Source organism: Gadus chalcogrammus, chromosome 16 (assembly GCF_026213295.1).
Source record: "Gadus chalcogrammus isolate NIFS_2021 chromosome 16, NIFS_Gcha_1.0, whole genome shotgun sequence".
In the NCBI taxonomy this organism is placed as follows: domain Eukaryota; kingdom Metazoa; phylum Chordata; class Actinopteri; order Gadiformes; family Gadidae; genus Gadus; species Gadus chalcogrammus.
The window spans coordinates 10,820,021-10,847,974 of record NC_079427.1 but is presented as its reverse complement, the minus strand read 5'-3'; the positions used below and the strand labels follow the sequence as shown (position 1 = coordinate 10,847,974).

Here is a 27,954-nt window from a genome sequence, read left to right as displayed (position 1 = left end):
ATGATTCTGTTTTTCCTTTTCAATCTCCACCACCGCCTGTGGTCAGTAGGCCCACAGGAGTGGAACTGTCAACTGAGTCTGACAAGTGTTTTGAGGAGTTCCAAGAGGTGATCACTGCCTGCATGGGGACTCGTGCTAGGGCTCGTGCGCAGGTAGAGGGTTCATCAGGTGTTCCTGTGACATTGTCCAAATTGTTTAATCCAGAGTTACCAGCGCCGTTATCTGTGGGTAAGGTTATTGAGGCTCAGAAAGATGAAACCACTTTGAAAAAGTATTTTTCAATGGTTGTGGATAATCAGGGTGTGGAGCATGATTATTTTGTCCGAGGTGGGATGCTGCTTCGCAGTTGGTTGCCTTTTGCAGGTACTGACATGACCGGTCAAGTGATGCAGGTGGTAATGCCTGAGAAATATCATGATCTGGTATTGAAGGCCACTCATGGGGAAAACATCCGGACATTTTTGTGTAAAGAAAACGTGTAACCATGTGTTGCAACATTTTTACTGGCGTTGCATCAAACGTGATGTTGCAGGATTTGTCAAATCATGTCATGTTTGCCAGGTCGCAGGGAAGCCCAATGAGAAAATTAAACCTGCACCTTTGAAGCCAATCCAATCTGTTGGTACTCCTTTTGAGCACCTGATTATTGACTGCGTTGGACCCCTGCCAAAGTCAAAGTCTGGTATGGAGTATATGGTCACGGTAATGTGCCAGGCTACCCGGTATCCTGCAGCATCGTTGTTGAGTCGTTGACTCAGTTATTTTCCATTTTTGGCATGCCGAATGTGATCATTTTACATCTAAGACCTTTGCTGAGGTGTTGAAACAATTACGCATTACGCACATTCTCAGCAGCGCGTACCATGCGCAAAGCCAGGGGGCTTTTAAAGCGAGATTGGGAGGAGGGCTTACCATGGCTCTTGCTGGCGGCATGTGCAGTCGTGCAGGAAAGAACTGGGTTTAGTCCTAATGACCTCGTCTTTGGCCACAAGGTGCGGACACCTCTGTCTGTCTTGGGCACTGAGTTGGGCAGTACAGAACCACCAGAGAGCTTGGCCGACCACGTTCAAGGTTTTCGTTGCAAAATGTTCCTTGCATGGAAGATGGCTAGTGAAAATCTGGGTCGTGCTCAAAAGAAAATGAAGACACTTTATGACCGTAAGACAGTCGTAAGGGCTTTTAGCCCAGGTGATGAAGTTCTTGCCTTGCTGCCAATACGGGGTTCACCTTTTGAGGCCAAGTACTTGGGCCCGTACACTGTCAACCGCCAGGTCTCGGATACAAATTATGTTGCGTCAACTCCGGAAAGAAGCAGTGCTGAAACCAGTAGGGTTTGAAGCGGGGCTGGCCACACCCGAAATATCTCAGGTGTAATGCTAGCTGGTTTGGATAGTCTTCTCGGCCATTTGGACGTTGAACAACTGGGACAACTGAAAAGATAATTTTTGAGTTTTCATCTTTATTTTCTGACACGCCGACCTGTACCAGCGTGATCGACCACGATATAGTGGTGGGAGATGCGAAACCGATTCCGGCCGGGAAAATGTAGTGGCTGACGCCTTTTCTCGAGCCACGGAGGGATTGGAATGAGGGTGAATGTCTGTCGGCCTCATGTCTTGTTCTGCTTAAGTTGTGCCGTGTATCCAAGTGCCGGGTATGTGTGTGAGAAATTAACCATTACTTTTATATTAACTATGAGTATTATCAGTGTCACGGTCTGTCCGCCACGCCCCCTTCACCCTCGCAGCTGGGCTGCGTCAGGTGGTTAGTGGAGCCTTTAAGTTGACTGAACACTGTTCACCTGTTGCCAGATTGTCTTCGCTGTTGGTTCATGCAAGTCTCTCCAGCTATTCGCCTGTCTCCTGTTCCCGGTTTACCGATCCTGCCTGTTCCCGACTACGTTCCCCGCCTCGTCCTACTGGATCCTCGTTCGCCTGTCTCCTGCCCCGGCTTCCCGACCCTGCCTGTCCCCGACTACGTTCCCCGTCTCGTCCTACTGGACCCTCGTTCGCCTGTCTCCTGTCCCGGCTTCCCGACCCTGCCTGTCCCCGACTACGCTCCCCGTCTCGTCCCTCTGGATCCTCGTTCGCCTGTCTGCTGCCCCGGTTTCCCGATCCTGCCTGCCCCCGACTACGTTCTTCGCCCCGTCCCCGTTGATTTGCTTGACGAAGTAAAGATAGGATTATCATTGTGTTTGCTGGTCTCTGAGTCGTGCTTTTGGGTTCGAATCTGCCAGTCTCTTCAGTGGAGCGTGACAATCAGGCCTATATACATCAGGCATAAACATTAATGGTTGAATGTAGAGAAACCACACCTGGACCCAGAGTAATGGCCTGATAAGGCGCCAAGGACTTTGGGGCCCAGGCTACTGTCATCCTCCCATTTTTAGATTAACTACAGGAGATGAGCACATACGTAAAGGAATGTAAGGCCATTTTGAACATATACCAGGACGGTCATATATTACATGCATGACAGCTCAGTTGGTGTGGATAAGAGGGACTGGGATCGGAGCCCCAGTCAGTGTGTCTTTTGCAAAACCACGTGCTCGGCTCTGTTGTACCTATTTTGTGGGTAACAATAAAGTCTGTTATTACTTTTTCCGGACTCCCCGATTTCTATTGCGTATAGCTAGTTGAAGTAAATTAGATAAGTCGTTAACAAAAATTGCTACGACATATGCAAAAGAGTGGAGGCAATAATAGGGTTGTGAGTAAGACTGTGTAGGCTGTTTGTGTAACGTGCGCGTTTGGCTGCACCCAAGTGCACAGACTGGCGACGAGCGTGGAACAGAGTCAATAGTTTATTTCGTAGACAGGCGAGTAGTCAGACAAGCAGGGATCAGGAACCAACGGGGTAGTCAGACAGGCGGGGATCAGGAACCGGCAGGAGAGTCAGACAGGCGAGGATCAGGAACCAGAAGGAGAGTCAGACAGGCAGGGATCAGGAACCGGCAGGAGAGTCAGACAGGCGAGGATCAGGAACCGGGAGAATAGTCAGACAGGCAGGGATCAGAGAGCAGGCAGGAGCGGTGGTAGGTCAGGAGTAGAATCGCGGGAAAGCACTGTGAAACACAAGAGACAATCTGGCAGGGAATGTTTGGGAGGAGAGGACTGATATAGGGGAAACACAGGTGAAGGTGGTTGGGTTAATTGGGAGTGATCAGGGTGGCAGGCAGGTGAATGAGAAAACCAGGGGCGGATCATGACAGTTTGACTGTTGGCCTATATGTCTGTGTACAAAACTATGTGTTTTTTGGGGTTTATGTGTGCAAGTACGAAATAAGTTGTGGTGATTGGGATTTAGAAATGTTTTCCAAGAAGCCCAGGATATGGTCTCCTGTCTTATGGGGGGGAGTGATGTGACAATTCCTCCCTCTCCCTATAGGGTATAGGGATATTGTTGTATATTGTTGTTTGGGTCTGGTACTGTTCCCTTTGGCCTGCAGGAGGAGCTAGAGTGTTACTGTCCTAATGAGGGAATTTAAGCCAGCCGTGTTCATGGCTGCCGGGGTGTCTGTCTCTGAAGTGGCAATTCTTTGCTTTGGATATTGCCACGCGAGGTGAATGGCGAGGGTCCCGACGCACTTGTTCCAGAAAAAGCACTCGCAGAAAGTTCATGTGAATGGTGTTTTAATCAGAACAATTCCGGTTTACTTTCTGTTACAGTCCAAAGGATGAGAAATTATAATGAGTGATATACCTTTACGAGAATACGGGAGTATGTGGTCGGAAACTTTTCCGCCTCGCTATCACGCTACCCTCAAACTAAACCCACTATTTATTCAATTAGCCGGTACGCCGGCAAGTCAAGGGGGAGGGGTTACGTGCCACCTGATAAATGACGTAAGCAGGTAGGTGTCAAAAAATAAATAAATAAATAACCATTTTCTTTTCCTGGCTTGCAAACTGTGGTCATAACTTAAATGAAAACTAAATCAGAAATCAGAAACCATGAAACCACAAACATGGCTCCTACATCCTGGCCCCTAATTGTTAGTGCTCAAGCAAAACAATTACCAATCCAATGCTAAATGGAGCCATAATCCATAATAACTTAAGTTTCAGTTATATAAATACATTCTTAATAACTGTCATCAATGGTGTCAATACATACACATTGTTTTTCCTTTCCAATGATCCCACATAAGACCCCAAAGTTCAAAGTTCCTTTGGTCCATAGGGCCTCAAGGTTTCCCAAAGTCCATGGGTGTGTGCATATGCACATGTGCCTTTGTCTTAAAGTCCATGCATGTATGTGCGTATGCGCGTGTATGCTCAAATGTCCATGGGTGCAACAAGAGTCAAGTGTCAGTGTGCTGCAAGAATGAGAGGTCCATGTATATGTACAGTGATGAGAGGGAATGCGTTGTGGATGCAACAGTCCATGTGCATGTCGGTGGGTGAGGACACCATGCGTAGGTGTTTGTCAGTGTAGGTGAGTGTGTGCAGGGGCAAGGGGGCGTGATGAGCTTGGCCCAGCATGCAAGGCCTTTAAGCTGGATCAGCTTCCAGGAGCAGGCAAAGTTTGCTGATAGGCCTCTGGATGACGCTGGCCTTGGTCTTCACCAAAACCCTCCGGACGAGCCCTTTGGGCCCAGGCAGGGTCTTCACCACTCGGCCTAGGGGCCACGAATTTCTTGGCACTTTTGAACTCCAACTTTGGACTGCAATTTCCTACAGAAGACACAGGATTTAATGACACATCTTGCAGCAGAATTGGCAGAGGGAAGCCAGAACCTTTGCCTAAGCCTCGACAGCATGTGATTCCTTCCTGCGTGTCCTACTTGTTGGTGTATCTCACGCAGGATCAGTTTGGACACATGTGAGTCCTTGGGGAGGATGATGGGGTGTTTCAGACTCACCGGCATGGAAGATTTACTTATCCTGCCTCCAACCCTCAGGATTCCATCATCCAAGACCGGATCCAGTGTGGATATGGTGCTGTCTGCTTTGACTGGCATGCCTTTCCTTAAGAGAGTGAGCTCAGAATCAAAGTGACACTGCTGTACATAGCAAATGATCGCCCTCTCTGCTTCGTCCAGCAGCAGGAGCAGCAGGAGCTTTCTGAGTTTCAGCAGCCAGGCAACAGCTCTTTGAAGTTTCTTCCATGAAGAGAAGTACTGAATGAGGTAAGTAGTTGCATTACTGTCAAGCTGTAAACAATTTGCAGTAATGTCCCTCTTCACCTCAGGATCATCGTGGAGTATGTGTCTGATGTCCTCCGGTGCCTCAGGCCATTAAGATTCCGGCTTTAAAAGGAAGTGAGGGCCGTGGAGCCATCTAGGGGACTTCAAGAGCGGTTCGATGTTCAGTCCGCGGGAGGCATCGTCTGCTGGATTATCCCTAGTGTTGACGTATCTCCATTGATGCACCTGAGAGAGGTTATGAATCACTGCAATCCTGTTGGCTACATACGTATGGAACCTTTTTGTTTCATTATAGATGTATATCAGCACTGATGTGCTGTCCGTCCAGAAAGTGGAATTCTCCAGGTCCATGTGAAGTTCCTTCTGGAGCATCCTGTCCACTTTAACGGCAAGTGTTGCAGCAGCGAGTTCTAGTCTGGGAATAGACATCTGCCTCACGGGAGCCACTCTGGCCTTTGCAAGCACAAAAGAGACATGAACATTGCCATTGCAGTTTGTAAGACTGAGGTAACTCACCGTTCCGTAGCCGGACTCACTTGCATCACAGAAATGATGCAGTCGAGCAGTCCTGGTTAGGCCAAAGTTCTCAGGTTTTACACACCTGTCCACATGAAATCTGTTCAGCTGCTCCAGTTCTGTGACCCATCTTTGCCAGGGTTTGGAGAGAACTTCTGGAATGGGGTCATCCCATCCACACTTTTCAAGGCAGAGCTTTTGTAGAATCTGTTTGGCTTTGAGGATAAAGGGGGCAAGGAAACCCAATGGATCATATATGGAACTAACAACAGACAGAATGGCTCGTCTTGTTAGGACTCTGTTCTTGCTGGCCACTTTGAAGGTGAAAGTGTCTGTCTGAATGTTCTAATCCATCTTGATCCGTGAAGTTGATGAATTGTCACTTTTAGGTTTTCTACCCAGTTACCAAAAAAATCAACTTTTGGAATAGTATGCGCTGTGGCAAGCACATGGTTTGCATTTGTTACTTCGAAGGCAAAAAATATATAAAATACAAGAAAACACAAAATCCTACATTCAACCAGTGGGGTATGGCCCCTGACTCTCTGAGGAGGTAAGTACCTCCAGGTACCCCCTCCATGCCAGGGCGCGCTGAATTTATGTTTATTAACAGCTCCTCCACCGGGGTCAAGACAATTTGAGGGCCAGATCCAGTCTGCCGACTGTCGGCCTTTTCACGATTGGCTTAAAAATTTATACCAATACGATGGTGGGAAAAGCTTACCAGTTTGTATCATTTTTATACTTGATCCGCTGACCGCTTGGAAGCCATCGGAGTACATATTTTTTTAGAAGAAAGGGGTTATGTGGTAGGATCTTTAAGAATGCTTAACTGGGATATTTATATATTCATGGCTGAAATATTAAGGATCATGCTTTTGACGTGTAACTAACGCATTTACGCGGTCAGCGATCCGCTGCCAGGCTTTGGTTCTCCGGGTTGCAGAGGCTTTAGCGTTCCCTTTTCTTGTGATAATGTCCTTCTCCTCGTCATAGCTCTCCAGGGGAACCTGAAGTTCCATTTCTTTGAAATAAGCGGCCCGTTTCGCCATTTCGATCAGGGTTTCCATGATCCATACATCACGTCTTTTTAGGTTTGGCGTGGATGCGCACAACCCTGTGTTAACCAACCCCGAGTTGATTTGAACTAATGCATAACCGCTGCTGTGGAACCGAAAACTCTGGGTTAGTCGGCACAGGGTAAATCAACCTAGAGTTCAGCGTTAACTCAGTGTTTGTTAAACCTCCGTTCGTGGAACACCCCTCTGGACGAGTGTTTCGCAAGCTCTCTTGCGTTGTTTGGCCGCATGCATGCGCATGCGGATGCGCATGCGCGGTAGCCAGGCGTCCGTCTCATCCAATGGCGAGCTCAGTTGGCGCTGTGTGCTTCAAGATTCCGATTGGCCCAGAGAAATGTCAATTATAAGAAAGATTCTGAAGCAAGTGCTGAGATTCCGATTGGCCCAGAGAAATGTAAATTATAAGAATGATCCAATAATTTTTCGCAATTCTGGACCCCCCCCCCACCCCCCTCCCCAAAACAAAACTCTCCAGTTCTACAAGATTCACGTGAATGACCAAATTGACCAAGAAAACGGCGATTGTCGCCGAAAAGCGACAAGTTTGCAGCTTTGCCTCTCTCTCCAGGGCTGCCATTCTCGCACACTTTCCACTCATCTCCATTATCTCCTCTATGTCGTTCTTCCACACTCTCCTTGGTCTTCCTCTAACTCTCTTTCCATCTACATAGCCATCAAATAGGAAGAATTCCAGCCTGTCCGCCCGAATCATATGGCCAAAGTATCTGAGCTTGCTTTTGTATATGAAGCTCAGAAGACTTCGACCCTCACCGATACGTAGGAGTATGGTTTCATTTGTGATGTGGTCCACCCATGAGACCCTTATGCCGCGTTTCCACTGCAGGGTGTGGAACGGATCGGTTCGCAAAGGTGCGGTAGGGAGGGGGCGGTATAGCCCAGCTCAGTTCCGAGGTCGCGTTTCCACCGCCGACAGTACCCTAAGGTAGGCCGGATGTCGATCGCCGCGGCAGCTACGTAAACATCGTAAACAACGTCTTCCTCCCCAAGAATGCAGACGAACGTCTCCACCTCCTTGTTCGCCCAAGCAAGCGTTTTACGCGACATGTTAATTGTAAAGAATAATACCTCGAGGCTACTGTTTGTTTGTTTTTATCCCCACGTCGCCCGGAAGTGATGATTCTGTCGACCAATCAACAGAGGGGGTGTGTAGCTAGAATCTCCCAGGACCCTTTCAGGCGTCTCGTCTCGTTTTCAGTACCCCAACGGAGGAGTACTGAAAACGAGGCCAAAACGGGTACAGCTTGAGCTAAGTCCGTGTCACGCCCACTTTTGGCGGTGGAAACGCAACCCGTACCGCACCTTTGTGAACCGATCCGTTCCGCACCCTGCAGTGGAAACGCGGCATAAAGGTACGGCCACACCAACCGCGTTACTCGCGTTAGGGGCATCGAAAATCTGCATTTTTGCATAGGGAACCATTGGTTTAGGCGCGTAGACGCGTTACACGCGTTGAAGCGTTGCGTTAGGGGCGTTAGACGCGGCAGTTGCACGTAATTACGCACGTAAACGCACCAACGCCCGGAGTTCAAAAAATGTAACTTTCAACGCTCCAACGCTTGACGCTTAGCCGCAATAGCCAATCAGCGTGGAGCTTCACCCGACGTCACTGGCAGAGAGTAGTGACGCTTGCACAGAAGCATAAGGCCGACATCTTTCTTTATTCTCGATGGAAATAGTAACATAGTTACGCCATTAAATGCGTTTTTAGCGAGAAATTTGCATTTTACTTTCATAATGTTCGCTCGGTGAATGTGAAGGATGTTTGGTTTGTGTTATGGAAATATCAATCATAACTATAAATATACAATCACATATAAATTATATTAACCTTGTTTATATAATTATTACATTAGAAGGAACTGTATTCATTCTCTCTGTATCTTAAAACACATCCCTTCCTCTCTTTTTAACTGAGAGAGGTTAAGGTAATTCGGATTTTAGTTCCCACTGGAGCCAGTCAGTCTGGTATTGAGATCAGGCCAATCGACTGACTTCTTTGTTGCGTAAACTTGTTTACAGCCATGTCTTACAGACCTGCCGACGTGTCCAATATCCACCTATTGTATTACAAATGTACTTGGCCTAAGGTAACTCCCACTCCCTACCCACAATGAAAACGTTCCCTATAAGAATCTTGTGAATCTATTGTCTCGTCGAATGTATCCTTGGTAACTTTGCTGCCAGTACTTTTCCCATGATCATGCCTTAAGATTAAATCAAATATTTCACTGTCCGACGTGTCCGCGAGAGAACTTTCTCTTCATCAGTTTGATAGTTATGACGAAGAGGGAACGCTCCGTTCACTTGCATGGACATGGACTCATCTAGCTGCGTTGGCGCGTTGACGCGTTGGAAGCGTTGAACCACCACACACTGATCAAGCGTCAGGTTAGGTGCGTTACTCGCGTTATCCAACGCGAGTAACGCGGTTGGTGTGGCCGTACCATTAGGATCCTCCGGTAGCACCACATCTCAAATGCGTTGATAGAGTCTCTCTCCGCTTTTCTCATGGACCACGTCTCACATGCATAAGTAAAAACTGGCCACACGACCGCCTTTAAAAAAAAATTATTCAGGGCTACGACAGGCTTTGGTCTTTTCAGACGTGATCAAAATCTCTGAACTTAGATTTTGCTCTGATTCGTATGGTGTTTCTGCCGTCCATGTTGGCCGAAAATACCGCTCCAAGGTATACAAAGCGATCAACATACTCTATAAGAGTGCCATCAACCGTAAGTTGACAACTTAGATCTCCAGCCTTCGAAAAAGTCATCACCTTTGTTTTCCCTGAGTTGATCTTCAGACCATATTCCTTCCCTTTGTTGTTAACACTATCCACTAGTTCTTGCAACTCTTCTCTTCTTCTGGCTCTTGGCTCTTGGCTCTTGGTTCTCGGTGTATAAGTTGAAGATTGAAGGTGCAATCAGACACCCTTGTCTGACTCCCTTCCTGATCTCAACTGGGCTTGACTCTCCACACTGTTTTACGATCACCATACTGTCCGTATAGAGGCCTCAAATGACGTCAATCATGTGCTCTGAGAAACCAAGACTACCCAAACTTCCCACAACTTATTGTGGTTGACTGAATCAAATGCTTTGGAATAGTCGAGGAAACACATATGAACACTTTTACCTGTCTCAAGATATTTCTCACCAATTTGGCCAAGGTTGAAGATCTGATTTCTAGTCCCCAGACCAGCCCTAAAGCTGCACTCAGTGTCTCTAAGCTCCTCCTCGATCTTTCCAGACATCCTTTTTGCAATGATCCAAAGAATGATCTTCGAACAGTGCGAGATCATGCTTAACGTTCTGTAGTTTGAGCATTCACCCATGTCACCCTTCTTATACAACGTAACTATCACAGATTTCACCCAGTCACCCGGCCACTTTCTAGACTTCCAGATGGTTCTACAAATCCTGTGTAGTTTGTCAATTCCAACCTCTCCTGATGCCTTTATCAATTCTGCCTGTATGTTGTCGCACCCAACCGCCTTCCCAGTCTTCAAGCTTTTCACAGCTGCACGAACTTCAGACTTGAGAATGTCCGGCTCTAGCTCCATTTAATTTCCCTCACTTCTTTCTGCTTCATGCATGTAGGCCAAGGAGAATAAGGTGAGATTGCAGAACATTATTGAGATATTCTATCTAACCTATCGGTAATTAAACATCAAGTATTATTGCATTGTCCTGTGAGAAAAGAGCCATTAAAACCAAATAAATGTGTATTTATTTATTCACGATAACATATATGTTGGACAAACTATCTGATTAACATTTAAAATTGCTACAATTTGATTGAGGTTATTAAGTTATTATAAAATGCAGGCAATGTTGTCTTAATTCTATATATCTCACTGACTCAATGAATTTATTAAAAACAACCATGACAAATCAATGCACTGTTTCTATGATCTTGGTGAGCCTCGTCCCATTAAAGCTTTTTTTGTGTTTTTCTCAGGCTTAAGGAGAATAATGTAACACTTTGGTCCAAATAGGGCCAGTAACAGCACAAAACTAGAAGCTAGAATGGCAAATACCTCTACAGCATCGGCATATTTACCAGGGGAGTTAATATAAGCTGGGATAAAGGCTATCCAAACAGCACAGAAGACCAGCGTGCTGAAGGTGATAAACTTGGCCTCATTGAAGTTATCTGGTAGATTTCGTGCCAAGAATGCAAGCAGGAAACTGAGAATAGCCAGCAAGCCAATATAGCCCAGTAATACTCCAAATCCTACTGTGGACCCCACTAGACACTCAACTACTATCCTGTCGCTGTAGTACTTTGTGTTTTCATTAGGAGCTGGTGAGGAAGACACCAGCCATGTTATACAAACTGCTGCTTGTATTAAAGTCAGAAATACAACAGTCCCTCTCTGTTGCATTACTCCAAACCACTTCAGACCACGGTCACCACCTGGTTTGGAGGCCTTGAACACTGCCAGAACTACCATGGTCTTCACCAGGATACACGAAACACACAGAACAAAGCTGATCCCAAATGCTGCATGCCTCAACTGGCAAGTCCACAACCTTGGTTTACCAATGAAAAACAAGGAGCATAAAAAGCATAGTTTGAGTGACAGCAGAATGAGGAAGCTAAGCTCTGAGTTGTTGGCCCTAACCACTGGCGTGGTCCGATGATGGGTAAAGATTCCCAAAACAATGGTGCATAAGAGTGCTCCAAATAATGATGCTGTTGTGAAGGAGATTCCCAGGGGTTCAACATAGGAAAGAAATTCCTTGCTTTTGGGGACACATTGATCCCGCTGGATGTTGGACCAAAAATCATCTGGACAGCTTGTACATTCGGTTGAATCTAACAAACAATCAGAAGTCATTCATACTTTTTGTCAGGGCTTTTTCAAGAAGATGTACAGCTTATAAATATATGCATTGCAAACAAACCTGTCCCGTTGCTTATTTTTCCATCTGAACAGGGGATGCAGTCAAAGCAGCACACAGGTTCACCTTTCTTTATGGCCATGCGAGTGCCTGGGGGACAGCTCTCACTACACACTGACCTGGGAGGCTAAAGGGGTACAAGTTGATTACATTAAAACCTAATTCCTATTATGATGTATGAAACATATCAATGGCAATTAATAGTTTGAAAGCAGACCTTTTTTGATTCAAAATTCCAAAAGATTTTGTCTTCATCAAGGTTAAGATCAATGACTTTTGCAGCCATTTCTTTAACGTCTCCCACATTTGTAACCTCAGTGCTTCCATCTGGGAGCCACCTCCAGTTCATCACATCATAGATTGGTAAAACATCTCCGTTCTCATCAAATGACACTTGATCGCCAAAATCTGTAGTGAAATTGACTCTTTGCAAATAATAAACAAGCTAAAAGGCATGAAAGAAGTATAAAGAGTGAAAACATCAGGATTGCACTATTGAGCTCAGAAAACTAAATTTTAATAAATCACAGGAAAATAAATAATATAATGGAATTCAATAGAAAACAGACCTGCCATGGCTCTAGTCCCTGCAAACGGGCACAGCTTTGCCCTTTGAAAGGCCCACTCCCTGGAACACACTGCAGATGTTCATGTAGGGCATGTGCCAGGGCATATACAGCTTTGTACACATTATACTCAGGCCTGAGGTTAGACAGGTCCAAGAATTCAGTCTCTTTATTCCTTAGAACCTCATTCCCTGTACATAGACGTTCTTGAGTCTGACCTTCCATCTCCATCCAACCAGATACAAATTTACACCGAAATATGTGCTCCCAAAACTGCTTCACCTAATGAATAGGAAGTCATAAATAAGGGGGACTAATGAGCAAACATGAGCTGCCTTGAGATCACATTTACATTGATTGTTTCTACAAGGCATATCAAAATCTGAGTCTATTAGGAGAAATCCGCACTAAGGTGTTGTCCTGGGTGCCGAGTGTGTCATTGTCGGGGCGTATGGTCAGTAGGAAGTCCCTGAGACCTGGTAATTCCCCCCGGCGAATGGCAATACCCAGAGTGCCTGCAAGAAAATGCATGTAGGTGGGAGTATGGAGCACTTTAGCTGTACTCCAGGCTTCACTGGCAATCCATTGTAGGCCGGTCACATTTTGTTTTACAACCTGTTGATTACATAGTACAAAGTATATATATATATATATATATATATATATATATATATATATATATATAGTGCATCTATAGAAACATTTAAGTTTTTTCCCTAATTTTATTCTATCATTGAAAAATCTGCACTACTTTCCTATAACTATCGATAACTAAATCAATAACCTCTTCCATGAGATCAAGCATGTTGCTTGTATGTGCAAAAACAGTAACCACACGGGATGTGGATTTCTTCATTCTGTCGACAATCCTCTGTATTTCAGCAACATTGTGTCCCCAGGGCAGAACCTCTAGATAAGCCAGACAGCCTCCACCAGACTTGGCCAGGTCTGACTGGAATGATTGGGCCGTGTGGCGACCGTAGTCGTCATCACTGATCAGCAGGCCAACCCAGGTCCAGCCAAACCTCCTCAGAATCTGGAGCATAGCTCGCACCTGGTTCAACAATTTTTTGAGAAATACATTTTGGAACATTTAGGAGAAACATTTATTTCATTAGCATTACATGCAGACAAATAATGTTCATGTGGTAATAAAAGTACCTGAAATGCGTCACTTGGAATAGTTCTAAAGAATGATGGGAACTGCCTCCTGTCACTCAGACAGGAACATGTGGCAAAATAACTGACCTTTGAAAGAAAAAATATCATTCATTTTCATGGCCCATATTTATAATTTCTAACATATTTTTAACCCTTCATGTTGAATAATTCAGATTTATAATTGAACAGGTAATGACAATCAACAACAATAAACTTTTTCTAAAATTTGACTTACCATTGGTAGACTGTACAAGCTTAGGATACTAGAAATGGCAATAGTACGCGTTGAGGAAGAATCTCCCACAATACCCAATACAGGAGGATTCCCGTAACAGCTCTCATTTAATTTAAACGGCTCTCCTCTGCCACTGGTCATAGACAGAGCTGCACGGAATGAGATCCCTAGTTTGAAACAGCTATCGTATAGACTGTATCCCAACGATATATTAGGAAGCAGTTTGGAGTTTCTGTTAATTTCATCAACAGCAAAGGCCATGGTCTGGGCCTGTCTGAAACCTCGAATATCAATGCTGAAAAATAATAATAATAGATCAGTGTATTAGCAAAAGTATTACACGTCATTGGATAGTAAATACTCTTGATCAACAACATCCTAGACAGACTCACCCATGGCATATGGGATCATCCGGCTCTGAAGTAAAATACAGTTCAGAAGATGCAGTGTAATAGTTTATAGCAAAGATCCCTCCTAGAATAACATCCCCAAACTTATGCATTCCATCCAGATTCAATTTTCTCTGGGATGTACAATTGAAGGGTCCTGTTAAAGACAGATGGGAAGAGAAAGATAACACAAACAAACATACACATATGAACAAATGTGATTCATTATGAGCTCTCATGACTGCCCTCCGATCTGAACCCACCTTTCTCAAACAAATGATTTTCTAGAACACAACTTTATGTGTTTTACCAGTCAAATGCCCTCCCCTTATTTAATTTTTTATTTTTACTGAGCCTATCACGAAAAGGCAGACATTTTGGGTTGGAAATTATACTGCATCACGATACTATGACTAAATAATACACATAACTATTATAACAATTCTAAACATCCGAAATAGTTTCTATCCATTTGGTTTTATTTCATGTTGTTTTTCTGCACTAAAACAGGCAATTTTTTTACCCAGTTACCTACCACAGTGTATGTAATGAGTCATTTATATCTTGTCACATCTAGATATCAACGGGCCACCCAGTATATAGATCTGCCAAAGTGTTCACACATTTTAAAAGCATTTTTGTGAACACCCATGACAAATGTATTGGAAACAGGAAGTAGATTATCTTTCATTGTTATTTTGTATGGTTGGGAAGGGGATTCCAGACACATAAAATGGACTGAAGCAGTAAATGACGTCGCCCTTAAGAGTCAACATCTATGGGAGAGTCCGTAGAAACAGTTATATAAGTCTATATAGGAGCTGCCTCATCTCTATCCTATAGGCTTTTTTTGATAAGGATGAGGAATTCTTGAATTGTTTTATTTGGGACACATACCTTTTTGGATATTGTATAAATTGACCCGGCTTCCTACCTAGGTGGCTTTACACCTTTGCTTTTTTTCTGTCACCAAGCCACAGGTAGATGTTCTCGAAATACAGGTGTATTGCAGAGTTGGAAGGTTTGTTGCATGCAAAGCAGGTGCTGAATACTTACATGTCATATCTATTGTCCTGTGTGTGCGTGGAACCATGCGATTTATCCTCTGTGCCTTGATTGCCTCAAGAACTACAGGTGTGGAATCTCACCAAGCCAGAGAGTCTAATCAGTCGGACTTGGCCCTGGCATAGCAGTTTAAACCAGCCATCAACAACCAATACTTCGAATACCCCTCTCCAAAAAAAGTATAAAAATACTATAAACTGAACTCTGAAAAGGGTACCATACCTAGCAAAGACGACCCCAAACTGCCACTGTCCCCACAACTCCCCAGCCTGACCAGCCAAACGCCCTCGCCCTCCTTCTCTGAGACTGGCGGCCTCGTGCCTTGACTGACGTAGGTGTTGCTGGGTCTGGCCATTGCATGGCTTCAGGACGGTCTGGGTGGAGGCTTGGCCCTGTTGAAAGCTCAACTGAGGTCCTGGAACAGCCCTAGGGCTGTAGGGACACCCTTCACCAAGATGACAGGGCATATTCACCAGCTCCTTCTCGGACTGCTGTGCAAGCTGCTAGCTGCAGGCTGCTGCTCTTGCACTATGCTCTACTTCCTCCGCTGGGCACTACTAATGACTTTTACTGTCGTCTGTGAAAGGGCTGGTGCTGGCTGTCTGTTAACACTGCTGGTTTCCAGGGGTTTCCTCGGGAGCCCTTCTGAGCCCGTTCTGGGTCAAAGAGTCCCCAAGTTGGGTGAAGGACTACCAATCAAAGTGTAATCAAAAATGGTATTTGGCTAATGTATATCCGTTTGTATTTGATATTAATTGTATCAAATACCAACATTTTGATAAAAATAAGCTGTGGCAGCTCAGTGCAATTGATTTGATTTCAGTGTTCTATTGATATGCAGAGTGAAGGAGAAGCGGATAGAAATCGGGGGCAAGGGTATTGGGGCTCATACCACTTTAACGAAACGTAAGAAAATTAGGCTTTCAAAATATAGAGAAAAATAAGACATCTCATTACGATGTTGAAAACAAGATTTATTCTTTCTTTCGACAGATGTTGGTCAAAATAACTGCTGTTCTTATTATGGATCTGGAAAGATCTTTAAATAGAATTTTAAACTATTCATGTCTCCACATATTAGCCTGGTTCTACCAGACTCTCGTACTTCATTTCATTTGCACAGAGAGTCTGGACCTACTCAATTGACAAACGTTAACTCACTTGAAGGCAGGTGTCTGTTGAAGTTTAAAACTATTGGATCTGCCCAGTGCCACTCTGGATCTGCCATAACCAATTACTAACGATTGGCCGGGAAACACGTTGCGCGCAGGCTGTAAACAAACCAAACACTGTGCGTGAAAATATCTGTCAACGAGAGCTGACTTTATCATCATTGTTCTCAGCCACTCCCTCTGTTCGCTGATTGGACGCACAAAATTTTTGACGGAGAAAACCCACTAACATACCGCAGAAATTTAAATTGAGAGGAAGTAATTAGGTGGGTGGAGGCTGGCTAGCCACATATGCATTTTTTTAAGAAAATGTGTGTGGTTGCATGAGCCAACTCATCTTGTGTGCAATATTCTGTGGGCATGCTAACAGGCTGGCAAGGCTAATGAACAGGCACGCCAAGTCCCTAGGCCATTTTGAATCGGACATGTGATTGATTGAATAATTGGGCTGAGATTTTTTGTATGATTCCAAGTTTTGGTGCGTCCTGTCACCAAACAGATACTTTAATTGAGACCTGCTTATGCACGGTTTATATATGTGTACCAACTTTGAGAATTCTGAACTGTTGAAGTCAGTGATTGTTCCCCAAAGCCATGATTTTTTTTATAACTTTCGACTCAAACTTTCCAAACAATCCTAAGGGTGGTATCCCTTGATCATCAAGTTATGAGTCCCCGGGGTACTCTGAAGTGGACTTTCCATTGAATAATGGACATTAATTTGCATTCAGGCATGAATTTGCGGTAACTCTTTACCTTTGATCAGAGTCTGAATTAAATAATACCAAGGTTAGGCAATAATAAGTAGTATGTGTTCCAGATTTTTGGTCATTTGGGTTTACAGGTCATTTTTCATTATACATTCAAGGTTTCGAAAACTTTCAAGCTGCAGCTCGTTTTCATCTTTTCCCCAATGCAGAACCTCTAGATAAGCCAGACAGCCTTCCCCAGAATGGGCCAGGCCTGACTGGAAGGATCGGGCAGCATTCAGTCCGTAGTCGTCATCACTGATTAACAGGCCAAAATAAGGGGCCACTCACACTAGGGCCGCAGCCCTGTGCCCGGGAGTGGGGAGGGGGGGAATCGTGCTGAATCTTCCTGCAGCACGGAACAGGCAAACTTGCCTACTGTGAGTGTGCCCTCAGTCCAGTTAAACCGCCTGAGAATTTAGAGCATAGCTCGTACCTGGTAGAATAAAATGAATAGCTTTTGAAACATCTAGTAGGAACATTTCCCTACATATATGAACATCTTATTCACATTGCAAAGCTGTGACATGAATGCAGATAATGCATGATGCTTCATGAGCACTAAAATAAGGAAAGCGCTCTACCTGAAAGGCATCATGTGGAATAGTTCTAAAGTGACTCAGACAGGAACATAGGGCAAAATAACTCACCTATCCAACGTAAAGACAGAAATAATTGTTATGATTCATCTGCCTGAAATTAATTAAAATTGATTTGGTCTTGTCCATTAACATGATTACATATCATAAGTTATTTTAGGGAATCATCAACCAGAAGCCTTCTCTCATTGTAAAATGTGTGACAACTTTCCATTGGTACTCTGTACAAGCTTACTATGCTAGAAATAGCGATAGTACGTGTTGAGGAAGTATCTCCCACAATTCCTAGCACAGGAGGATTCCCGTAACTGCTCTCATTTAATTGAAACGTCTCTCCTCTGCCACTGGTCATCAGGGGCGGACAGAGTACACAGCTTCCTTACTTGAGTAAAAGTACAGATACCCCTTGCTAAATTTTACTCGAGTACAAGTAAAAGTACTACAGAGTATCAATAGTACAAGAGTACATTTTCTAAATACTGCATTACTACTGCCACAGTGCTTACATTTATGTATAGAAACGTCCTACATGGAGTTATGGATTCATTTTCATCTTTTTACCATGTTGCTTTATTTAACATTTCTCACTTGCCCCCAAGGCAATAGCACAATAGTATACAGTATATCAGTATACTCAAGAACATTAAAACAATTGCTCAGCCTACATAAATATGTAATATCAGAAAAGAAAATTCAGCTAACAATTGTATGTATGAGTGAGCTTCTCTGTTTTTTCATCAATCAAATCAACAATCGTCTCTCATCTAAATCTGACCATAGAGTTGACTTTGGTGGATCGCGAATGGTGATTGCTAATAGGCTGAAGGCTGTCCTAATCAGTGGCACCTGCACAAACAAATTTTCTTTTATCCTTTTATTTATTTTTTAGAAGAAGTAACGGGTAATCACGGTTATGGATAGAAATGTAGCGGAGGAAAGAGTACAATATTTTCCTCTTAAATTTACTTGATTAAAGTCATGAGAACTCCCCAAAAATGAAAAGGCAGAACCCAAGTGCACAGACTGACAATGGTGACAGGGCAGTCCAAAGGTTATTGATTGCACAGATGATCTGGATCGGGCAGCCAGAGTAAACAGGGACAGGCAAGAGTTCGTGGACCGGCAGGCAATCAGGTAGACTGGGGGTACCGTCGGCGGGCGGGTAGTCGAGCAGGCGTGGGGTTGATATCAGGAGGGCAGGCAGGCAGGCGAGGGAAACGGAAGCGGGCAGGATCAGCGTCGGAGAAACAGTTCTGGAGTTGCGGGAAAGCTCTGTGAGTAACGAGAGACGATCTGGCAGAGACTGAGTAGAGAGAGAGGATTGATAAAGAGGGAGCACAGGTGAAGGTGGTTGAGCTAATTAGGTGAGATCAGCTTGGCAGGCAGGTGAATGGGGAAATCAGAAGCGGACCATGACAGTATCCTAAAGATACATTAGGAAGCAGTTTGGAGTTTCTGTTCATTTCATTAACAGCAAAGGCCATAGTCTGGGCCCGTCTCAACGCTTCAGCAGCAAAGCTTAAAAAAAAAAAAAAAACTGTCTATTAACAACATTGTTACACATACAATTTTTAACAGTTAAAATACCTTTATCAACACTCCTCGATATACTCACCCATAACAGATTGGATCTTTTGTCTCTGAAGTAAAATATAGTTCAGAAGAATTTGTGTAAAAGTTCATATTGAAGATCCCTCCTAGAATAACATCCCCGAATTTGTGGATTCTATTCAGATTAAATTGTCTCTGGGATGTCCATGAGAAGGGACCTGTTGAAGACGTATGGGAAGAGAAAGAGAACAGAAACAAACATACACATATGAACAAATGTGATTCATTATGAGCTCTCATGAATGCCCTCTATTCAGAACCAACATTTCTCCAACACAACTTTAAAATGCCAACCCTTTGCCAATTTTTTATTCATTTTCATTGTTCAGCCTATCAAAACTAGGCAGACATTTGGGGGAAGGAACTGGATTGCAATACGATAAGAACGGCATGAATGACAGAATAATAGACATAATTACATTAAAATTCGCAACATCAAAAGGACATTATATGAATTAACTATAATTAGCTGCAATGTCTGTGGTGATAGAGAGCACTGAATCTAGACTTGCGTTGTATGGTTCTTTTTTGCAATTTTTCTTTTGAGATTTTTCACACAACATTAAAATAAAATTTCATTGAAGTCTGTATAAATAATAATGCAATTTCCGTTCTGCCCTATAGCGACATTCATTTGAGGTGGATTTTTTTATGCCCCTCGCCAGCCGATATATTCATTTAACCAATCATATTCAGCTTTCTTTGTCATAGTCACCACATTTCTTAACAGTGTTCTTACTGCATCATATTGATAAACTTCCAATCATAGACCTATAATTATTACTATCTGTTATATGCATTGACTTCATCTCGATAGCATGTGCTATGAGCCAATATTTACTTGAGATGCGGCATGTGAATATAGTTGTTTTTGATAACATGAAGGTCTATCGCAACAGTTTATTTTTGGTTATCAACTTTCTATGAAAAGGGTTATAGCCTATTTTAGTTATTGAACAGGGAAACTAACGCCACCAACACACCCACTTATCATAATCCCCTCATTCGCGAACAGTCATTAGTTCCACTTGAATTGAATTAAAAAGTAAAGCTCCAGTATAATTTAATCCTCATAATACATTGAATGGTTTGGTGCAAGGACAGAGCACAAACTCGTCTTCACTAGACTATATAGGTTGAGTATTTCATTCGTCTATTCACTGGCGCGATTATTATTGGAATTTGCAGCATATTCACATTGCGGCCAGTTTATGTCATTTTTAGTGTTCGTGTGGACTTTATTGTTCATGGAGCTTGATGCGAGAAAAGCATTTCGTTTTCACATGCAGGTAGGCCAAGGCGAAAAGGGTGATATTCGCTTAAGTTAGCGTGAGTTTGCAGAACATTATTGTGATATTCTATCTAACCTAATGAAACATCAAGTATTATTGCATTGTCTTATGAGAAAAAAGTGCCATTAAAACCAAATAAAATGTATATTTATTTATTCCTGATATTAATATATATGTTGGACAAACTATCTGATTTATATTTAAAATTGCTACAATTTGATATAGGATATTAAGTTATAAAATGCAGGCAATGTTGTCTAAATTCTATACATCTCACTGACTCAATGAATTTATTAAAAACAACCATGACAAATCAATGCACTGTTTCTATGATCTCGGTGAGCCTCGTCCCATTAAAGCTTTTTTTGTGTTTTTCTCAGGCTTAAGGAGAATAATGTAACACTTTGGTCCAAATAGGGCCAGTAACAGCACAAAACTAGAAGCTAGAATGGCAAATACTTCTACAGCATCGGCATATTTACCAGGGGAGTTAATATAAGCTGGGATGAAGGCTATCCAAACAGCACAGAAGACCAGCGTGCTGAAGGTGATAAACTTGGCCTCATTGAAGTTATCTGGTAGATTTCGTGCCAAGAATGCAAGCAGGAAACTGAGAATAGCTAGTAAGCCAATATAGCCCAGTAATACTCCAAATCCTACTCTGGACCCCACTAGACACTCAACTACTATCCTGTCGCTATAGTACTCTGTGTTTTCATGAGGAGCTGGTGAGGAAGACACAAGCCATGTTATACAAACTGCTGCTTGTATTAAAGTCAGAAATACAACAGTCCCTCTCTGTTGCATTACTCCAAACCACTTCAGACTACCGTCACCACCTGGTTTGGAGGCCTTGAATACTGCCAGAACTACCATGGTCTTCACCAGGATACACGAAACACACAGAACAAAGCTGATCCCAAATGCTGCATGCCTCAACTGGCAAGTCCACAGCCTTGGTTTACCAATGAAAAACAAGGAGCACAAAAAGCATAATTTGAGTGACAACAGAATGAGGAAGCTAAGCTCTGAGTTATTGGCCCTAACCACTGGTGTGGTCCGATGCCGGGTGAAGATTCCCAAAACAATGGTGCATAAGAGTGCTCCGAATAATGATGCTGTTGTAAAGGAGATTCCCAGGGGTTCCATATAGGAAAGAAATTCCTTGCTTTTGGGGCCACATTGATCCCGCTGGATGTTCGACCAAAAATCCTCTGGACAGCTTGTACATTCCGTTGAATCTAACAAACAATCAGAAGTTATTCATACTTTTTGTCAGGGCTTTTTCAAAAAGATGTACACTTTATAAATGTATACATTGCAAACAAACCTGTCCCGCTGCTTATTTTTCCATCTGAACAGGGGATGCAGTCGAAGCAGCAGACAGGTTCACCTTTCTTTATGGCTATGCGAGTGCCTGGGGGACAGCTCTCACTACACACTGACCTGGGAGGCTAATGGGGAACAAGTTGATCACATGAAAACCTAATTCCTATTGTGATGTATGCATCACATCATCACATATCACTGACAATGAACAGTTTGAAAGCAGACCTTTTTCGATTCAAAATTCCAAAAGATTTTGGCTTCATCAAGGTTAAGATCAATGACTTTTGCAGCCATTTCTTTAACGTCTCCCACATTTGTAACCACTGTGCTTCCATCTGGGAGCCACCTCCAGTTCATCACATCATAGATTGGTAAAACATCCCCATTCTCATCAAATGACACTTGATCCCCAAAATCTGTAGTGAAATTGACTCTTTGCAAATAATAGACAAGCTAAAAGGCAGGAAAGAAGTATAAAGAGTGAAAAGATCAGTATTGCACTATTGAGCTCAGAAATCTGCATTTTAATAAATCCCAGGAAAATAAATAATATAATGGAATTCAATAGAAAACAGACCTGCCATGGCTCTAGTCCCTGCAAACGAGCACAGCTTTGCCCTTTGAAAGGCCCACTCCCTGGAACACACTGCAGATGTTCATGTAGGGCATGTGCCAGGGCATACACAGCTTTGTACACATTATACTCTGGCCTGAGGTTAGACAGGTCCAAGAATTCAGTATCTTTATTCCTTAGAAGCTCATTCCCTGTACATAGTCGTTCTTGAATCTGACCTTCCATCTCCATCCAACCAGATACAAATTTACACCGAAATATCTGCTCCCAAAACTGCTTCACCTAATGAATGGGAATTCATAAATAAGGGGGACTAATGAGCAAACATAAGCAGCCTTGAGATCACATTTACATTGATTGTTTCTACAAGGCAGATAAAAGACTCAGTCTGTTAGGTGAAACCCGCACTAAGGTGTTGTCCTGGGTGCTGAGTGTGTCATTGTCAGGGCGTATGGTCAGTAGGAAGTCCCTGAGTCCTGGTATCTCTCCCCGGCGGATGGCAATGCCCAGAGTGCCTGCTAGGAAAGGCATGTAGCTGGGAGTATGGAGCACTTTGGCTGTACTCCAGGCTTCACTGGCAATCCACTGTAGGCCAGTCACATTTTGTTTTACAACCTGTTGATTACATTGTACAAAGTATATACATTAACAAGATATATATATATATATATATATATATATATATATATATATATATATATATATAGAAACATATATATTTATATATATATTTATATAGAAACATTCAAGTTTTTTCCCTAATTTTATTCTAGCATTGAAAAATATGCACTAGATTCCTATAACTATCGATAAATAAATCAATAACCTCTTCCATGAGATCAAGCATGTTGCTTGTATGTGCAAAAACAGTAACCACACGGGATGTGGATTTCTTTATTCTGCCAACAATCTTCTTTATTTCAGCAACTTCGTGTCCCCAGGGCAGAACCTCTAGATAAGCCAGACAGCCTCCACCAGACTTGGCCAGGTCTGACTGGAATGATTGGGCCGTGTGGCGACCGTAGTCGTCATCACTGATCACAAGACCAACCCAAGTCCAGCCAAACCTCCTCAGAATCTGGAGCATAGCTCGCACCTGGTTCAACAATGTTTTGAAATATACATTTTGGAACATTTAGGAGAAACATTTATTTCATTAGCATTACATGCAGACGAATAATGTTCATGTGGTAATAAAAGTACCTGAAATGCGTCACTTGGAATAGTTCTAAAGAATGATGGGAACTGCTTCCTGTCACTCAGACAAGAACATGTGGCAAAATAACTGACCTTTGAAAGCAAAGATATAATTTATTGTCATGGCCGATACTTCTAACCTTTCATGTTGAATATTTCTGATTCATAATTGAACAGGTTATGACATCAACAACCAAAAGCTTTTTCAAAAATTTGACTTACCATTGGTAGACTGTACAAGCTTAGGATACTAGAAATGGCAATAGTATGCGTTGAAGTAGATTCTCCCACAATACCCAACAGCGGAGGATACCCGTAACAGCTCTCATTTAATTGAAACGGCTCTCCTCTGCCACTGGTCATAGACAGAGCTGCACGGAATGAGATCCCTAGTTTGACACAGCTATCATATAGGCTGTATCCCAACGATATATTAGGAAGCAGTTTGGAGTTTCTGTTAATTTCATCCACAGCAAAGGCCATGGTCTGGGCCTGTCTGAAACCTTGAATATCAAAGCTGAAAAATAATAATAAAACAAAATCTGTGTATAAGCAAAGTATTACGTAACATCAGATAGTAAATAGCCTTGAGCAACACCATCCTAGACGGACTCACCCATGGCAAATGGGATCATTAAAAAATAAACAGTATATAAACAACATTGTTAAACATACAATTTTCAACAGTTAAAATGCCTTAATCAACAATCCTCAATATACTCACCCATAACAGATTGGATCTTTTGGCTCTGAAGTAAAATACTGTTCAGAAGATGCAGTGTAATAGTTTATCGGAAAGATCCCTCCTAGAATAACATCCCCAAACTTGTGCATTCCATCTCGATTTAATTTTCTCTTGGATGTACAATTGAAGGGTCCTGTTGAAGACATATGGGAAGAGAAAGAGAACACAAACAAACATACACATATGAACAAATGTGATTCATTATGAGCTCTCATGACTGCCCTCCAATCTGAACCCACCTTTCTCAAACAAATGATTTTCTAGAACACAGCTTTATGAACACTCAAATGCCCTCCCCTTATTTTTATTTTATTTTTTTACTGACCCTATCACTACAAGGCAGACATTTTGGGGCGGGAATTATACAGCATCACGATACTATGACTAAATAATAAACATAATTACTATAACAATTCTAAACATCCGAAAATTAAAAAATGAATTAATGAATTAAAAATCTGAAAGGCTTTTTTCGTTATCTTGTATAATTCCATTTCATGTTGTTTTTCTGCACTAAAACAGGCTAATTGTTTTTTTGGTGTGTATTGTTTTTTTAATGATATACATTTAAAGAGTATAGAGCTACTCAGTTAGTGCTACTCAGTTACCTACCACAGTGTAGGTAATGAGTAATTTATAACTAGAGACGTCTAGAAATAAATGGGCCACCCAGTGTATATAGATCTGCAAATATCTTCACACATTTTAAAAGCATTCTTGTGAACACCCATGACAAATGTATTGGACACAGGAAGTAGATTATCTTTCATTGTTATTTTGTTTGGCACATAACACATTCCAGACACATAAAATGTGCTGAAGCAGTAAATTACATAGCCCTTAAGAGTCAGGATCTATCTGAGAGTGTGTATAAACAGTTATAAGTCTATATAGGAGCTGCCTCATCTCTATCACAGAGGCTTTTGTTGATAAGGATGAGGAATTCTTGAATTGTTTTATTTGGTCCACATACCTTTTTGGATATTGTATAAATTGACCCGGCTACCTATAGGTGGCTTTACACCTTTGCTTTTTTTTTTTTTCTGTCACCAAGCCACAGGTAGATGTTGTCGAAAAACAGGTTCAATGCAGAGTTGGAAGGTTTGTTGCATGCATAGAAGGTGTTGAATACTTTGTCATATCTATCGTCCTGAGTGTGTGTGGAAATATGCCATTTATCCTGTGTGCCTTGATTGGCTCAAACACTACTTGTGTTGAGCCCCACCCAGCCAGAGAGTCTAATCAGTCTGACTTAGCCCAGGTATAGCAGTTTAAACCAGCCATCAACGACACATATTTCGAATACCCCTCTCCAAAAAAAGTATAAAAACACTATAAACTGAACTCTGAAAAAAATACCATACCTAGCCAAAACAACCCCAAACTGCCACTGTCCCCACAACTCCCCATCCTGACAAGCAAACCGCCCTCCCCCTCCATCTCTGAGACTGGAGGCCTGGTGCCTTGACTGACGTAGGTGTTGCTGGGTCTGGCCATTGCATGGCTTCTAGACGTTCTGGGAGGAGGCTTGACCCTGTTGAAAGCTCAACTGAGGTCCTGGAACAGCCCTATGTAGGGCCACCCTCCACCAAGATGGCAGGGCATAATCACAAGGGGCCTCATGTACTAAGACTTGCGTGGATTTCATACTGAAACTTGGCGTACGCCAAAACCCAGAAACTGTCTTACGCACAAATAAATTCAGATGTATCAAAGTGTGCAAACGCATGGATCCAAGCAAGTTTCTTTTGTACATCTCAATCAACGTGGAATTGAGCGCACATGCCGAGGTGCCAAACTCCTCCCTGTCCACGCCCTCATTTAAATATGCAATTTTATTTAAATAGGCCTCTGGACCTGAGATTCACCTCTTAATCCGATCACCTAGGACCATGAACAGAGGCAAAAAACGAAACTTCACGGAGTCCGAGCTCGAGATTTTGCTCCACGAGGTAGAAATGCGCAAGCATATGCTATTTGGAACCCTGTCAACAGGGATAAATGCAAAACAAAAGAGAAGTGAGTGGGAGCTTGTTTGCGAGGCCGTCAATGCAGTGGGGTCTCAGCAGCGCACACACTCTGAAATTAAAAAAAAGTGGTCAGACCTCAAGGTGGAGGTGAAGTGGAGGGTTTCTGCCCACCGCCGAAGCGTGACCGCAACAGGTGGGGGGACGGGAGTGGGGGAACTCTCCCCCTTCGATTTGAGAGTGGCCGCTTTGATCGGTGACACAGCTCTCACCGGAGTGGTGGGAGCCCATGAAGGGGACACCGATCATCCCCAAGGTAAATATGCTGAAGTCATAAATGCTGTAATTATCATACAATTGGCTGCTTACAATACACATAAGTCGTGCGTAAAGATGCCAGGATATTAAAGACTTTGACTCGTGTTTATTAACTTAAATTTATTATTTTTGAATAGACAAGCAAGGAGAGGGCACGGATTGCTCCGTCGGCCCCGGCGTCTCCTCCGTCGGCCCCGGCGTCTCCAGCCCCGGCGTCTCCTCCGTTGGCCCTGGCGTCTCCAGCGTCACCGCTAAATCCGGTTTCTCCACCGGCTCCGCTGCACGCGGCGACTTGAATTCATCTGCTGACCACCCGACCGGCCGTGTCCTCACCCGAGCTGTGCTGGAGTCACAGGCAGAAATCGTCAGAGCCATCGGTGGCATTAATGATCGCCTTGATCGGCTTATTAATGTACTCAGTGACATAAGCGCGTCAATAAATACACTTGTGTCAAAGTAAATTCTGTCCTTGCCTCTTTACATGCTTGAAATCACATTCTGCCGGGCCCGTATGGCTCCTCGGGGTGGGTTGCAGTTGACGGGTCCGACATCCGGTTCCTCCAGTGGGGGGTTGTGCTGCCACAAGTCATCACAATGTGGCACACCTTCTCAGGTCTGTACAGTAGCATCCCCCCGACCTGTCCAGGCATCGCCACCGTCCCTTCAGCAGGCCGATTGCCCTCTCCACAATTATTCTCGTCCGGGAATGGAGGTCATTATACCTCCTCTCTTGGTCGGTGTTGGGGTTTGTAAGAGGGGTCATCAGCCACGTTCTTAGGGGGTAGTCACGGTCCCCTGGGGTCAGATGAAGGCAGAATACAATACACAACGTAAAAACCACACAATGAATGAATGCAGAAGTGCACCGCGGGCGACATTTCTAACTTTACGCCCGCTTTTACTGACGTGAATACTGAACACGTCAGAGAAACATGATATTTGGATGTGCACAAGCCCCAGATGTGCATTACGCTGGTTTATACATACGGGACAATTACACGAATAAAGCATTTACTCACCCAGAAGCCACCCATCGCGCACAGTGCCAGCCTCCAGCCTGTTCCCAACCATGCTGTTGGTCAGAATGAATGAATCGTGCGTTGAACCAGGCCACCTTGCCACGATGTTAAGAAGCTGCATTTGCGCATCACATATGACTTGGACATTGATAGAATGAAAGTGTTTCCTGTTGACGTAAACAAATTCATCCTGTGATGGCGTTTTTATGGCAATATGTGTGCTGTCAACAGCTCCGATTACATTAGAGAAACCGGCTGTTGCTGAAAATTGCGCTTTAATGTTGGCCTGTTCAA

At 43.3% G+C, this 27,954-nt stretch overlaps 2 protein-coding genes across 2 annotated transcripts; both read right to left on the bottom strand.

Moving 5' to 3' along the window:
- Positions 1 to 9,879: 9,879 nt before the first annotated feature.
- On the bottom strand, positions 9,880 to 12,837 carry LOC130406574 (extracellular calcium-sensing receptor-like). The gene has a single exon (XM_056612241.1). The coding sequence runs from the start codon at positions 11,606 to 11,608 to the stop codon at positions 10,673 to 10,675; it is 936 nt and encodes a 311-aa protein (XP_056468216.1). The 5' UTR covers positions 11,609 to 12,837; the 3' UTR covers positions 9,880 to 10,672.
- Positions 12,838 to 20,781: 7,944 nt separating this feature from the next.
- Positions 20,782 to 27,712, bottom strand: LOC130405407 (extracellular calcium-sensing receptor-like). Its single transcript, XM_056610470.1, has 10 exons — positions 27,661 to 27,712; positions 27,247 to 27,436; positions 23,834 to 24,128; positions 23,618 to 23,704; positions 23,241 to 23,510; positions 22,823 to 23,029; positions 22,418 to 22,696; positions 22,066 to 22,293; positions 21,842 to 21,965; positions 20,782 to 21,725 (listed from the first exon to the last, which is right to left on the bottom strand). Exons 1-10 carry the CDS (start codon positions 27,710 to 27,712, stop codon positions 20,839 to 20,841), a joined length of 2,619 nt encoding a protein of 872 aa, XP_056466445.1. The 3' UTR covers positions 20,782 to 20,838.
- Between the last annotated feature and the right edge of the window lie 242 nt (positions 27,713 to 27,954).

Excerpts from the sequence above, each read along its gene's own strand:
- LOC130406574 (XM_056612241.1), bottom strand. The coding sequence starts at position 11,608 with ATGACTTCTGATTGTTTGTTAGATTCAACCGAATGTACAAGCTGTCCA.
- LOC130405407 (XM_056610470.1), bottom strand. The coding sequence starts at position 27,712 with ATGGTTGGGAACAGGCTGGAGGCTGGCACTGTGCGCGATGGGTGGCTT. Across the intron at positions 24,129-27,246 it reads TACTGTACAGACCTGAGAAG|CTTTGATATTCAAGGTTTCA; the intron begins GTGTGCCACATT and ends ATTATTTTTCAG. Across the intron at positions 22,294-22,417 it reads AGGGACTAGAGCCATGGCAG|CTTGTCTATTATTTGCAAAG; the intron begins GTCTGTTTTCTA and ends CCTGCCTTTTAG.